The sequence below is a fragment of the Dacryopinax primogenitus genome (genome assembly GCF_000292625.1).
Source record: "Dacryopinax primogenitus strain DJM-731 SS1 chromosome Unknown DACRYscaffold_12, whole genome shotgun sequence".
Lineage (NCBI taxonomy): Eukaryota > Fungi > Basidiomycota > Dacrymycetes > Dacrymycetales > Dacrymycetaceae > Dacryopinax > Dacryopinax primogenitus.
Genome location: NW_024467209.1, coordinates 601,364 through 615,126, shown reverse-complemented (window position 1 = coordinate 615,126; position 13,763 = coordinate 601,364). Strand labels below are relative to the sequence as shown.

Sequence of the window (13,763 nt, the reverse complement as noted above, 5' to 3'; positions counted from 1 at the left end):
CATCAAAGGACGACCAGGTTTCCTACTTGGTGTACAGTACGTGCTTGCTGCTAGCATCCAGGGATTATAGGCTGACGATGCATCGATAGCTTGCGACTAAAGTGCGCTAGCAATTATTTGATCGTATGTCCCCGGCCCGTTTCCTGACCTGCGTATCAGACACCGGAGTGAGGGGTGACCAAGCAGGGTCAACTCCCATGGCTGCGCTCTACTAGTCGTCCGAGATATTCTCGCGCTGCTCTATTGTCAGCCTGTTGCTCATTTGCATATCCCAAGAACTTTCTAGTAGCATACTTAATATTCTGATGCCTAATCCACTGCAAGTTGCCGTTTCACATGCGGATAAGCTCCACAAACCAGAAACGCGATAGTCGCGAAGAACAGACTACCCTGGCCTCAATTTCATGTTGTGGGCTCCTTAAAAGGCCGAAGATATACAGTACCCCGCAAAAATAATGACAATCGCTTTTTTGCCTTCTATTGATTGGTCTCATCAATGGCATTGTCAGGCACACAGCACATTTCAAGGCACACTCAAGTAACAACAAGTGAAGCTAGACATTGTCAGGGCACACTGCCAGATATCGAAAGTATCCTCAAAACAGGAACCGGATAAAATCAAGAAGCAGCAAGGAGAACACAAAGGCTCAAGTTGTGGTTGACAGTAGGGCCAATATAACAAATCAGCCCGAAATGCCTTTAGTGACAAGAGAGGTAGAGTGAAGTCACAAGTGGTCCGAGGGGGTTGAAGTCTAGGTTTGAGTACCAATCAGACAGTTGGAGGGATTTGATGAGAGTTCAATCTAGGTTTGTCACTATCTGACAGTGGAATTCCTGAGATATCAGCTCTAAGGGGCATAAGGCTCCCAGAGCTGGTATATATACATGTAGGAAAATGGAAGTATAATGGAATCAAAATAGAGGCTGTGGGACTGTACAGTTTACCACTGTTTAGGGTGGTGCTTCGAAGTAATTGAGTGGTGTTGCTTCAGGGTTGACAGATTCAGGCTAGACTGAGTCTGAAGTGAGCTTTTCAGTGTCAATTGTATTGAACTTGCACCGAAACTGGGCAAACCCTGACAGATATGTCCCTGTCATGCACCTGCAATTTCTAAATAAGAAAGATAAATATTTACCTTGCTATTATCATTTAAGGTAGCTCAAGTCAGACATACCCCCAATGTTAGGGTTCTGAACTCCAATTTCTGCTTATTATCTCAGCCTTTGTCAACTTGAATCAGGTAAAAACTAACATTGTAGCAGACAAGTCTAAAACTGAGTGAGCCATGTAGACTGCATCTGGCATTTTTTCTGCTCATTCAAATCCTTTGATATGCAAGAATGAGTACAAGGACATATATATTTACAACCTGTAGTAAAACCATTAATGGGGGAAAATGCTGTGTGTTCCTCAATTGTTGCAGCAAGATGAAGCAATCCATTTAAAAAGTCCCATGTGTTAATAATTTTGCAGGGTACTGTATATTTCAAGGCCCAAACAGGGTTTGTAAATTCAAACACTGTAGACCTGATGCCAGGGATGCCAATTAATTAAGTGATGGATTGTTTGAGGGTTCCATTGGCAATTAGCAGCAACTGGAATATGGTACAGTACCTTCTGGTTTGGTGATGCAAGTATGGATATTAGAGCAATTTCCTCTAGTGCCCCCTCTGCAGAGACACCTTCCTATAAGGCCCCTCTTCTTCATGTGTGCTGCATATTTACTTGCACTCTTTGTGGCAGTGACAAGATACTCATAAGGGAGATAGTTTAGGGGTCTTAAAATCAATTTCTCCCACAGTGTTATCAAAAATAAAGAAGACATGCTCATAAGTAATATGGAGGTATTTTGAGGGCTGTAATGACAACAATGTACTAAAGTGATGGAGAATTTTTGTTCCTTGAATATGTATATTATCTCTATATTGTGACTTTTAACAAGGGTGGGACCCCTGAAATATCTCTCATGCTTTTCTTTCTCATTGCCACAGAGAGTGCAAGTAAATATGCAGCACATGTGAAGAAGAGGGCAATTGCCCCCAGAGGGGCATTGTAGGAAGGGTGTCTCCGCAGGGCACCTAGGACCGGCGGACAGCCTTTGCGGCGACTCATCCGGAGGCGGTTGCGAGGGTCAATGGTGAAGGCGCTGCTCCCCTATTGCAGCACCCTTTAACTCAACACCTCAGACAGAACCTGAATTGGGCTAATTAGGCGACTCAGACACAGTGGCCGAGGTTGCAGTGCTTCTTTCCAAACAGCTAGGGTGGAATATATGCATGGGTGGAACCATCGCACTCAGCCTTACCACGACTCGGGCTACCAAGACTTGCTGTGATGGTCTTTCCAAACGTATAAAGTCAGAGCCAGAGGTGATCTCTACCGCTTCAGTTCGAACGCGGTCAAGCGTTTCAGTCTCTCAAGAAGTCGATCCCAACACTTCTGTGTCTGCTCCAACGATGCTTTTCACCTCAGTTGTCACTCTGGCTTTGCTGCCCTTCATGGTTCAGGCTGCTGCGATCCGCAAGCGCTCTGAAGATCTCATCGATATCGAGACATTCACCGGGCCCAGTGAGTGCAAACAGGTAGAACATGTCGAATACCGCTGATACTCCTCCGCAGACTGCAGCGGCAAAACCCAAGTTTACAAAGATATCCGGCCTGGTTATGTCTCGCAGTCGTTTGGCAGTCCCAGGTTTGCACTCTCTCGTAGTACGTGCTCACGATAGGCAATCTTATATTTGCACAAGGGCGGCGTTCAAAGTCACCCAGAGCCAGACGTTCTGTGAGTCCTTTCCTTCAAGCAAATTGACGGCCCGCTCAATGCTTGCGCAGGCTCCATTACCCTGCATGGCGAGAATAACCACAAGACGGTCTTTACCGCATTTGCCTTGGCGCCTGGCACCTGCCTCCATCCTGACGACGGGCAGGATTTCACCTGGTTGGAGTACAGTGCGTCCTTTGTCGAACCGTAGAAAATATATAGGCTGACTGTGTACCGATAGGCTGTAATGGCGGAAGTGAGCCACAGGTCGTTGATCGTATGTGCCCATTTACTGACTTTCTTATCAGCCACCGCCGTGAGGAGGGATGAGCAAGCAGCGCCAACCCACATCGCTGCGCTCGACTAGGCCTCCGAGGTTTTCTCCCCCTCTCTTGTCGGCCTGTTCTGCAGCGACTTCAGTAGCTCAGAGTAATCTGAGCCCGTATGAGTGCCATGTTTCAGTGTAAATCTCAGACGTTCATGACCCAAATGCTGTATATTGCCCGCGAGATTCACACCGGCTCATCCACAGCAACACTCAAAGTACACTTAAAGGACACTCAGAGGACACTCAAAGGACACTCAAAGGACACCGAAAATCTCGGTGTCGTTTCGGATCTCGTTAAGAACAAAGCTGGTATAGACAGGGTACGAGCAGCTTTCATCTAGAAACCTTTTCTACTGCTCAGTACTTTCACGTCTCTTCCCCGCGCGTCCTCTTTTGGTTTGGCGTATTCGAATGATTTTGTGAGTCCTAATAAGTCTCAGTTAGTTATCGTATCGACACAGTGGAGTACGTATTTTTCTTTGACATAACGCTGCGCTCGCGCCGAGCTCTTCTTCAAACTGCTTTTCGGAGCATCTTCATTTTGCACGGTCCCCATTCCCTCCCCTTCACCCAAGAAACGACGCTTCCTCACACGACGTCCGAGGTCCATTTCAGATCTGTTATGAGCAGGTTCAGCTCTGGCTCAATGTACAATACGAACGTACGGGTCTGCCCCACCCAGCATCCTTCGAGCATCGGATAGCGTCGATAAGCCAGCCAGACCAGTGTGTTGTATTAATCGCGTGAACTTAGGTTTGCTGAAGACAACCTCCTCGCAGGTCTCAACCATGTTGTCGTTCGACCCTGTGTCGATCGGTTGTTCTGCGTCGCTTGACGGCGTGAAGCACGCTGGGGAGTCATCGGGAGGTGGTCCTTCAAAGTCTGGCAGCGAAGGATATGTAATACCACCAGTGCGGCTGATTGGCAGTGACTGGGATTCTGCTTCAGCTGACTTCGCAATGAACACATCCTCTTCGTGTATGTCGATATCCTCGTCGTTGAGCAGTTCGTCTTCTGCCGATATGGTTAGATGTTCCATGCAGCACATGAATGAAGAGCGAACCGATGTAAGCAAAGGAATGTCATACCTAGGTTATTGTCATCCCCATACCATGCTTCCGTGTTATGCCTTAGCAAGCCGGTGCCAAAAAAGCTGTAGTTTGCCCCAATTGCAAGTTGCTGCTCACGTACGTATCCGTAAGCTTCAATCAAAGCAATGAAACTGCAAGTTTTGATATCGTTCGAGTGAACACCAGGGGGAAGCCTTCCGGGTGCTTCTGCTGGGAGATCGCAGGAGCTCCCCCCATATCTTCGTCCTCTACTAATCTGTCAGTCCTCGGATCCTAAACATCTCACAACGACGTACCCCAAACAGCCTCCATCCACCCTAGCATCATTGTTCTGTAATCAGTCTCAGTCCAATCCCTTTGAACCTCAGGTAAACAGGGAATTCCGTATGCCCTGGGAATGAGTGGTAGTCGTCGGCCGTATGACCTCTCCTCTCCTACTGTGTAGAAGTCAGCGATTTCGCATTGACGCAGTTTCTGGAACGGACACACCGAACGCATTTACGAATTCGATCCATGGCCGCTTGACATGTCCCTCCCAGTTCTCGTGATACTCTTGAAAGCGAAGGTTCGTCTCGCAGGTTTCACCTTCTCCGACCCTGTCGATCCAGTCAGCACAGCACCGTGCTGGATGTGTCTGCTTACACTAAGGTGCCCAGTCCTTTCCCGAACTGACGTCCCCCACCGAGCAGTAGAAAGGTCCACCCCGTCTTCTCCTTTAAGGACCTGATAAATGATGCTGCGGTTCGAGCTAACTTCAGAATGTGTCTGCAGCGCAAGCTGGTTAGTCGTCGTCAACGCGCGAAAGGAAACTAATCACGTACTCTTGTTTTTCCCTTTCCGACAGGCTGCATTCCGTATTGACTCCTTCGGCTCTCTCAGCGCGCGCAGCCGCCATAAACACGTCCTTGGTGGTATCTGGTAGCTCTTCCCAGAGCTGTTTGGTTACGATCGATCTCGTGCCAAGCGAATGCTTGTTCAGTTCTTCTGCTTTGGCTCTTACCAGCGATGGGATATCGTCTCTCTGAGCCGCCATCAGTTCCCGAGCTCGCATTGCAGTGGGCTGGTGACGCGGAGATTTCATTTCGAGCTTAATTGTCTGCTGTCCCCTCATTCGCTTGTGGTTCTTGAACCAAGTATCAATTTTCTGCACAATTTGTTAGCGATTCCTAGAACTGACGATGTTACAGCATCACATACGATACTCAATGCCTTCCAGAGATCTGTCGGGATCTCTGCTTCCAGGGCAAAGTAATCAGGGAAGGCAGCAAGAAACGCGGTGGCTTGGGCCTTGGTGAACCGCAGCGGCTCTCCTCGACGACCATCGCAGCTCGACACATATGCAGGAAGTCTCTCTTTCAGCCAGTCTATTTGATGGCTGGAAAATCGTGGAATATTGACTGCAGCAGCACCCATGTGTTGACGAGCGAGAGTGGTATAGTACGAGCCAGTCGATGAGGCGGGGGAGACGACGATAGGACAGACGTGAAGTCGACCGGGGGGTGAAGAGTTGTAGTTCAACCACGATGGCTTCTCTAGGTCTGATCCACACTCGCTCCATTAGCATGACGAGAAAAAAAAAACTTGGAGACGGGCAAAGATGCTCCTCCTTTGGGTATCACACAGCTTCGATTCAGGTGTCCGTCGTTATCCAGAGATCGCCGAGATAAGAACCATAAGCCTAAGATTCCTCAGGGTACATTGATGACAGTATCCAGTTAGCAACCTTTTAGCTTAGCACTGCCAAGAAGAATGCATAGAGTTGACCATACATGGCGGTAGGAAATTGGATCGAGGTACCATGGAAGAAAAAGGAAAGAGAAGTAGTAGTATAGTTCCGCCCCAGGATGTAGGACCCTGATTGCGAGGTTGAACACGCATTTCTTTAATTACTTTCCGGAGGAAATATATCTAGGTAATAGAAGAAGACGGGAGGTACATGTATCTAATGAATATAAGAAGGCGGGTAGTAGATCTATCTAAGCAATGGAAGAAGGCAGCAGTTGAATGCCCATTGTAAGATGAAGCTGCGATCTAGTCGCTTGTCAAGTCAATGACATCGTCCTCGCGATTGGCCTCTTCCTGCTGTGAAGTGGCGTGCACAAGCTGAACGACTACGGAGGCCACTGCCATCATCAGAGGACCCGTCGGTTGCACAGGCCTGAGGATGGACACGTTTTCTCGCCCTCTACGTTGTTCCGAATTTTGCAGACCTGTGCGGTCTGTCAGAGTAGGCAGGGGACCTTTTGATGGACTACTTACGCCCAGCACCGCTGCTAACATCATGTACTGTGAGCAATGCGGAGAAAAAGTCAGCCCAATCCCGCGTCCGGCTGCTTCCAACGAGTGTCCAGCTAAAAAGAAGCAAACACCCGGACCACAGCCGGTGCTCCGCCTGTGGCGTTGTGAGCTCCCAGCTCCTTTCGTGACTGACGTATTTCCAAAATCGCACGTTGCCATGCTCATAATGGGAGAGCAGCATTCTATTTCGTCGTGCAAGCAGGTCGAGTGAAAACACGTGTGATTGCGTTAAGTCCCAGTGAATCTTCCAGGGGAGTATGTCGTGCTGAGCAGGAGTATGAGTACACATTCGAGGGATGAACTCGGAGCTACATATCACTAACCCAGGTCCAAATATAGATCACTGCAACTCCCTCACGATGATCCTCTTCGATATGCATGTCTCTGCCACGACCAGTATGGCCTGGGGGTGCATCATTCGGAGCATCCGTACTCCACATAGGAATAGGGGAAGGGGGAGATGTAGCTCGGCTAACGGTCTCCGAGACGTGGGTTAGCTCAATCAAGGAAGATCTTGATGGTGGTGGAGATGAAGGTGGAGAGGACGGCGGCAGGGGAGGACTGGCACCATGCTCATAGATACCGAGTTTCCGTAAGACCTGTTCCTCCCAATATCAACGGCTTGCGCGGTCGGGTTCTGGCTCGGATGCCCTGGTCGAGAGCACGGACCAGGACAGCAGTGAATGCATCGAATGCATGGACAACCCGATCGATTGGCCGGTCTTCCACATCCATTCGTACATGGGAGATGTTGTCTAGGTGGTCTCGCTATTGTCTGCCGGGGCTGGTAGCCGCTTCTTGTGCGTGGGCTTGATCTTCCATGAGATGGGCTTAGATCCATTCTGAAGCAGTAGAAGTGCCGATTATAGCACTTTTACAACGTCAAATTGATGTGCCGTACAATGTAATGGGACTCACCGAGTGATATCGCTTTCCTGGGTTTCTTGGACTTGCAGATATCTTGACTGCGGGATTGATAAGAACTTCACAGTCCGGGTGTCTACAAACCGCTGTTCGACGAGGCGGTCCATAGACAATACCAGACATGGGTGCCAATTCGTGACGTTGCTGAAGCTGTTTGGTGGAAGCACATCGACCCTTTTATGTGATGCCTCGATGGCCACAGGAAAGCACCAGACGCTCCTAGATGTGAACTGAACCCAAAACGCACTCCAGAATTCAAGAGTGAGAATACTACGTACGAACGGGGTCCTCTTCCACAAGTACATGAGAATCCAGCCTCTTCCACGAAGTCGATCGTTGCCCATGGAGATTGATAGATCGTCCTATCAACGGTTTTTTTTGCAAGTGAAAATGGATCCGAGCTGATCGAGTTTCAGACCACCATTTAGAGAATAATACCAAAGCAATTTTACGTACTCACTATGTCAGACAGCCGCAGTTGAAAGATGTTCGAATATAGAAACAGAGGTGACGTCCGCCAGTCCGGTCGGTCCTGTCCGCCGATATTGTATCCCGCAGTTACAGAGAGAGTCGCCCAGTATATTTCACATGTTGATGTTTCGATCTTAGAACCAGCAAGAACATCAAGGCCTATTCAAACAGGAGTAGCCAGAGCGAACAGTACGATTCAAGGGAACTATTGGTGGAATCATATTGAGGGAATTCCCCTAATACGCAACGCCTCGTGCAACTCGCCCATCGATCCCTCATCTTAGCCACCACCTTACCAGCACATCTTTCTTCTACATTCAGCTCTGCAAGTTCTTTTGTAACAATATTGTTGCAATCCAGCAAAATTAAGGCGCCTGATGATAGACTAAGTGAGGTACGAGCTCATTTTCCTGGCAATGCTTCTCATTCATGCTGTGCACTGGGTGACAGGAAGCATTTTCATCTGAGAATACCTCCGTCATATCCAAGAACCCCGTCTTATTACTGATCCGAATACCGGACGATCATCAATTGCTTTCCCAGAAGCGGCAGATCCATCAAGGCCCGATTCCATATAACTACCACATTTCAATGCAGTTCGACAGTGCACGATCTCGATCTTTACCTCCTGCCTCTGATGGTGACCGGGTTCCGTTCTCCGAAGTCGACGACGGGCCCCATTCATGTCATGCTTTCTGTGCGTCGCCCCGGAAACTCAATTTCTCAGGTCCGCAATGGTCGGGAATGATGTCCGTGCTGGCCGAAATGGCAAAGGGGCCGCTTGACTCTGGCACGTTGGAGCGTCTTCGCACGGTGGTTCGACTTTTGGAGGAAAATTCTAGGCGACACCCTGAAAATCATGATTCCAGTAGGGCTCCAGACCACCGTACCCAACACAGCTGGCAGACTAGGATGATTACGACCGGAGCCGCCCGCACACATGGCTTTGGGGCTCAAACTGAGCCACGTGCGGAATTGTCTCGGCCAGGTAAGCCGTTTGTATATTCACTCGGTACTGTTTGATCGATCTCGTCAATGTTATACTGTAGGTCTTCTAACTCTTCTGTCACATCATTATTTGAGGAAGGCGAATTCCCCAGTCTCACTGACGATGAGCTATCGGATGCCGCTCCACCTTCCGAGCCACCCGAAGCGTACTCTCCGCCTCACTTCCAACCTACCTCACCCGTCCCTTCGGAGGCTTCCTCAGCTCCTTCGGTAGCGCCATCGTCATATCTATCACCACTGCGAAATGGCCGCAAACGAAAATATGGAACGGAGGGCGAAGATGCGCCCGTGGCTAGGCGCCGAAAGCTTAGTGCAGATCCTCTCAATCCAGCTGTCATGGTGTCAGAGATCCAGTATACCGTGGAAAGACCCCCAAACTCTACTCGGATGATCCGAACTCCCGCGCAGCACTTTATTTGGATGCTTTCCCATCTTGGATTACCATCTGGGCGTGATAAGTTGAAGAAGCTCTTCAGCTCGTCTCTTGTGAAAGGGTTGAGCGCAGAAGAGTTTCGAGGCACGAACATAGAATATGTCGATGCTGTGGCCGCAATCTCATCCGTTATTCACCACGATAACTGCCGTCATCTGTTGACGTGGAGACGGTGGATGGTGTGTATGGCGCTTAACAGCAAGGTGTCAAAGTAGCAAATATGTTCGCCCTTGCTATGGCTTGCCACTCACTCGGTTCCTTGCGTAGAACGATGTCGCCAAACGGCGTAACCCTTCCTCAGTACTACGAGGAGCATGTATGTCAAAGCTCGTCTTCTGATGGGCACACAATGTCCTACAAACAGTTCGACCGTTACAATCGGGAAGGATCCCATCTAGCGCGCATTGCTCGCTCCGGTAAGTGTGGGAGCGCATCACGTACACAGTCGCTGATTTGCTCTCATAGGTGGCCTACACACCCTCCTCTTGATATTAGCTTTTGGTCTTGTTGCTGAATTACGCAAGATGAACGGCTTCGAGTTGGATATTATAGCAGCAGGCCTGACGGATCCCTCCACACTCTCGGGTATGTCTACCATTTCTTTCTAACTGCCAAATGTGTTAAACGGACTGATCGCACTTTGTAGATGCTAATTCAAATGAAAAGGAGATGAAGCAGCTGCTTCTGTGGAATGTGCTCCCAGGCCTCGCATGGCTTCGGTCCTTTGTTCCTTTGCGAGCCTTTTCCCGCGATTTCGGCGTGGATTTGGCCAGCGACGCTGACTGGTTCGACGTCCACTTCAGGCAGGACGCTCGAAGTAATGGCGCTGAAGGGAGCATGGGTACACAGGTTGCGTAGGGCTGCAGGGAGGTGGAGATTCATTATGTGGGTTCTTCCCGACATGCGCTGTGTCTCTCTGACAGATAGTGCAGGTACATGTATTGATAAGCTGGGTCTACAAAATTTGGAAAATTCAAATGCTATTCCTCTGCACTCTAATTCGGGACTTCCCTGACTTTCTCGACATCTCCCAATGGAGAAGAGATGCAGAGTCCGCTTGCATTTAAGTGTTGGGGCCTGCCCCCACTCAACATAATCGATTTCACCCTCGATATGCTCTGCCGGATGGTCTTTTGGCACTTCGTCAGTAGGCGGCAGGTGAAGATCGAGGTCAGGACCCTCGGGTGTACAGCCCCTAAAATTGAGGGGCGCAAGACACTCTCACGCAGTCGACGGGTCTCCGTCGCTCATCCTCTACACCAGCTGTGTGCAGTCTCAAGCTGTGCTCGAATCTCGATCTTTAATCTTGATTCTTATGTATCGACAAGATGAGCCACCGCAATCCACCTGAGAGCTCCAACAATCGCGCGACCAACACCAACCCTGAAGCCACCGCTTCGTCGGCTCTTCCTCACCCTGGCAAGACGAGCATAGATCTGCAGTCACCTTTCGATAAGCTCTCGGCAGAGATTGTGCTTGCTATCTTTGAGCATTGTCTGTCCGACACACCCGACGTAGAACGCAAGAATCAGCTATGCAACATTGCCCTAGTCTGCCGCCGCTTTCAAGCACTCCCTTATACCAACAGTTCGCTTTGGAGGTCCATAGAGCTGCAGGTGGGATACTGCTGGGTGTTCAAGGGCTGCGGGGAAGGGATATGGTTCTTGGAGAGTGGCCTTCAGATGCACGATCACGACGAAGCGGTGGTGACTGCAGACGCGTCAGAAGGCAGCGTGGCGTCTTTGAACGACAACGACGCGTCGACCTACGGAACACTCCCCAGCGATGATTTCCCGGATGAAGATGCTCTCGCAGAGTTAGTCGAGCAAGCTGTTTCCTTGTCCGGTGATACAACCATGGTTGAGACGACCTCTCACGATGTCACTCACGGCGCCTGGACTCGAAGCACCTTGGAGCATCACTTGAAGCACTGCGGCTCGGAAGGCACCATTCGACTCCATCTCAATCTCACTGTCTTGACTGAATCGATGAATATGCGTGACGCTATGTTCGACCAGTTACGCGACTTGATCGATTATTGGCATCGCGTACGCGCACTGCGTATGAATATCGACGACTGGGCCATCGGGCCCCTCGAAATCAGCAACTACATTAATGGCGAGCTTCCTCTCTGGTCTCTTAGTGTGCAAGACTTTTTGCGTCACAGCGAGCGCATAGTCGTGCGGGTTGTAGATGCTGTCCAGTTGCATACAATCAAACTTGCGCCCGCCAGCATCCAACTTGTCACCGTCGAAAGCAAGCCTGTAAACTTGTCTGGATTGGAGAAGGTTGCCCTGATGGATGCTGAGCTGTTCTGTATCTCGGCCGAGGCGCACGGTAAACATGCAGAAGCCCCACGAAAGATCATGTCTCCGATAGAACGTACTCGTTTTTCTCTGGCGTGCGTATCGTCCGTGCAACACCTCGTCCTCCAAAAATCGAACATCGTGGAAGGAATGCAAGCAGTCGAATTCCTGAGGCTACAGTCATTGAAGATCAATGACCATCCTCTGCAGATTCTATATCTTGTGCGCGCTCTCAACATGCCGTACATGCAGAAATGTTTCTTGCTATTTCCGAACTGTATCAGCTTTCAATACGACGATGTGGACCTGGATGTACAGGAGGCGTCCCTTATCCACCTTGCAAACGCGAACGGATCAAGTCTTCGGCACCTTATTATCAAGCATGCCTATTGCACGAATGACGCTTGGAACAGCGTGTTGACGAGACTTCGTGGAATCGAGTCTCTGGCATTGTTTGCTGGTGCCTTAGACAACAAATTCATCGACCTGTTCCGTTCGGGGGGGACACTCCCCGCGCTGAAGGACCTCACACTCGATGCATGCATCCCATTCTTCCATCCTCGTGCCGATCCCTTCAATGGCAATCATTTTTATCCATTCAGCGCCAAACGAATCGCTTCGATGGCCAATCAAAGATCCGGAGAGAGAAATGGACTGATTTCGATCCGCTTTGCTTTGGGCTGGCCGAGGGAACTTTCAAAGAAGATCAAGCAGGTGTTGATGGAGACTGTGCAGTCCCGTGATCTAACCCTCTCAAGCTGGATAAACCCCTGCCCAAAGCTCGAGGAGTTGGAGCGAGACATGAAAATATGGTAATGAACTCGAACGCTATCACTGCCTTCATGCTGTATCAGACTATACTCGGTCAACGCGTGCCTGGAGCTCGTAGAGATGGAGGAAGAAGTGACATTCCGGTAAGAATTCGAATGCTATTTCTGTATCTACAATGTGCCAGATCATATCTTCCCTTGTCATTATGAAAATAGATATGATGTATAGAAGTATCTGTAACACTAGTACAGTAGGAAGAGATAAATCAAATGTGTCCTACTGTTGTATACTGTCCGACATATTGATCGATCAGCTTGTGTCTGAACCCTGAGCTTTTGCACTTCGCTCATCCCACTTCATCCCCACTTGAACGACGTGCTCGACGTGCTCTCATCAGTATTATTTTCTACTGTACTCATCAAAACTTCCTTCAGATATAAATTACACGATATCATCTTATTCGGCACTGTCTACAAGATCACCAATGGCTGGGAAGCGCAAGAGGGAAGCAGCAACTCCTACCATTGAGGATGGTGCATTGGGTCGATGGGTTCGGACAGTGGAGGTCGGTACGAGGCAGAAAGCGCGATACATCAAGTTACCTGCGCCCCAAAAACAAAATTGGAATATACCGATGAATCCCATGGTAGAGAGTAAGCAGGAGGAGGAGGAGGAACAAGACCAACTGCAGGTGTGCACCGTCTGTGCCCAAAGTCTGATTCGCTCTAACTTACGTTCAGGAGCCTTCCACATCAATGCCTGCTCTAGGAGAGTTCTCGAAACTTGAGAAACTCTTTGAGGATGAGCTTCTTAGGAGAGAAGGACCTTTCAAGCCGGGAGAGCGGTGCCGTGACTGTCTGCAAGGTTCAGCGGTGAGCCGATGCACCGAGTGTTTTGGGCGACAGGGCTTCTGCGATGCGTGTATAGCTCAAGCACACAAAGCTCTACCGTTCCATCGGATACAGAAGTGGAACGGTCTTTTTTTCGAACGAGTTACGTTGACAAAGCTCGGTGCTATTCTGGCGTTCTGCCAATGCTGCGGCAGCAACTGCAACAGAAGAAAAATTACCGTCGTTCATACCAATGGCCTGCACGAGGTGGAAATCGGTCTTTGCGCAGGTGCTTCTGCTTCACCCCACTTCATACAGCTACTGCAACATGATATGTTTCCCGCAACTATCAAAAGCCCGGTTACGGCTGTCACCTTCGACTGCTTGCGCGATTTTCACCAACACAGTCTTTGTTCCAAAAAATCTGCCTATGACTACGTCACGAAACTCGCCCGAAGCACAGACAATGTCGTCCCAATGAGCACGAGGGACCGGTATCGGGAGTTCATGTTCTGTGCTCGGTTGTGGCGCCGGCTGCAGCTATCGAAAAGAAGCGGACAGG

At 49.5% G+C, this 13,763-nt stretch overlaps 6 protein-coding genes across 6 annotated transcripts; 4 read left to right on the top strand and 2 right to left on the bottom strand.

The window, feature by feature from the left end:
- Nucleotides 1–2,457: 2,457 nt before the first annotated feature.
- Nucleotides 2,458–3,129, top strand: DACRYDRAFT_108747 (uncharacterized protein; the record flags this gene model as incomplete). Its single annotated transcript, XM_040768721.1, has 6 exons — nt 2,458–2,569; nt 2,621–2,693; nt 2,749–2,783; nt 2,834–2,950; nt 3,004–3,018; nt 3,071–3,129. 6 exons carry the CDS (start codon nt 2,458–2,460, stop codon nt 3,127–3,129), a joined length of 411 nt encoding a protein of 136 aa, XP_040627577.1.
- Nucleotides 3,130–3,420: 291 nt separating this feature from the next.
- DACRYDRAFT_23064 (uncharacterized protein) lies at nt 3,421–5,922 on the bottom strand. The gene is made up of 9 exons (XM_040773077.1): nt 5,358–5,922; nt 4,982–5,304; nt 4,803–4,925; nt 4,650–4,756; nt 4,457–4,597; nt 4,179–4,408; nt 3,756–4,104; nt 3,564–3,707; nt 3,421–3,516 (listed from the first exon to the last, which is right to left on the bottom strand). Exons 1-6 carry the CDS (start codon nt 5,571–5,573, stop codon nt 4,299–4,301), a joined length of 1,020 nt encoding a protein of 339 aa, XP_040627576.1. The 5' UTR covers nt 5,574–5,922; the 3' UTR covers nt 3,421–3,516; nt 3,564–3,707; nt 3,756–4,104; nt 4,179–4,298.
- Nucleotides 5,923–6,063: 141 nt separating this feature from the next.
- Nucleotides 6,064–8,022, bottom strand: DACRYDRAFT_23062 (uncharacterized protein). The gene is made up of 6 exons (XM_040773076.1): nt 7,827–8,022; nt 7,661–7,780; nt 7,377–7,601; nt 6,773–7,329; nt 6,420–6,720; nt 6,064–6,370 (listed from the first exon to the last, which is right to left on the bottom strand). Exons 4-6 carry the CDS (start codon nt 6,896–6,898, stop codon nt 6,192–6,194), a joined length of 606 nt encoding a protein of 201 aa, XP_040627575.1. The 5' UTR covers nt 6,899–7,329; nt 7,377–7,601; nt 7,661–7,780; nt 7,827–8,022; the 3' UTR covers nt 6,064–6,191.
- Nucleotides 8,023–9,275: 1,253 nt separating this feature from the next.
- On the top strand, nt 9,276–10,283 carry DACRYDRAFT_23060 (uncharacterized protein). Its single transcript, XM_040773075.1, has 5 exons — nt 9,276–9,505; nt 9,562–9,710; nt 9,760–9,879; nt 9,941–10,179; nt 10,227–10,283. The coding sequence occupies exons 1-4, from the start codon at nt 9,282–9,284 to the stop codon at nt 10,150–10,152; spliced, it is 705 nt and encodes a 234-aa protein (XP_040627574.1). The 5' UTR covers nt 9,276–9,281; the 3' UTR covers nt 10,153–10,179; nt 10,227–10,283.
- Nucleotides 10,284–10,622: 339 nt separating this feature from the next.
- On the top strand, nt 10,623–12,416 carry DACRYDRAFT_117120 (uncharacterized protein; the record flags this gene model as incomplete). Its single annotated transcript, XM_040770323.1, has 1 exon — nt 10,623–12,416. One exon carries the CDS (start codon nt 10,623–10,625, stop codon nt 12,414–12,416), a length of 1,794 nt encoding a protein of 597 aa, XP_040627573.1.
- A 316-nt stretch (nt 12,417–12,732) lies between these two features.
- On the top strand, nt 12,733–13,689 carry DACRYDRAFT_23059 (uncharacterized protein; the record flags this gene model as incomplete). Its single annotated transcript, XM_040773074.1, has 1 exon — nt 12,733–13,689. A coding segment is annotated over exon 1 (556 nt), but the record flags the coding sequence as incomplete, so codon positions are not given.
- Between the last annotated feature and the right edge of the window lie 74 nt (nt 13,690–13,763).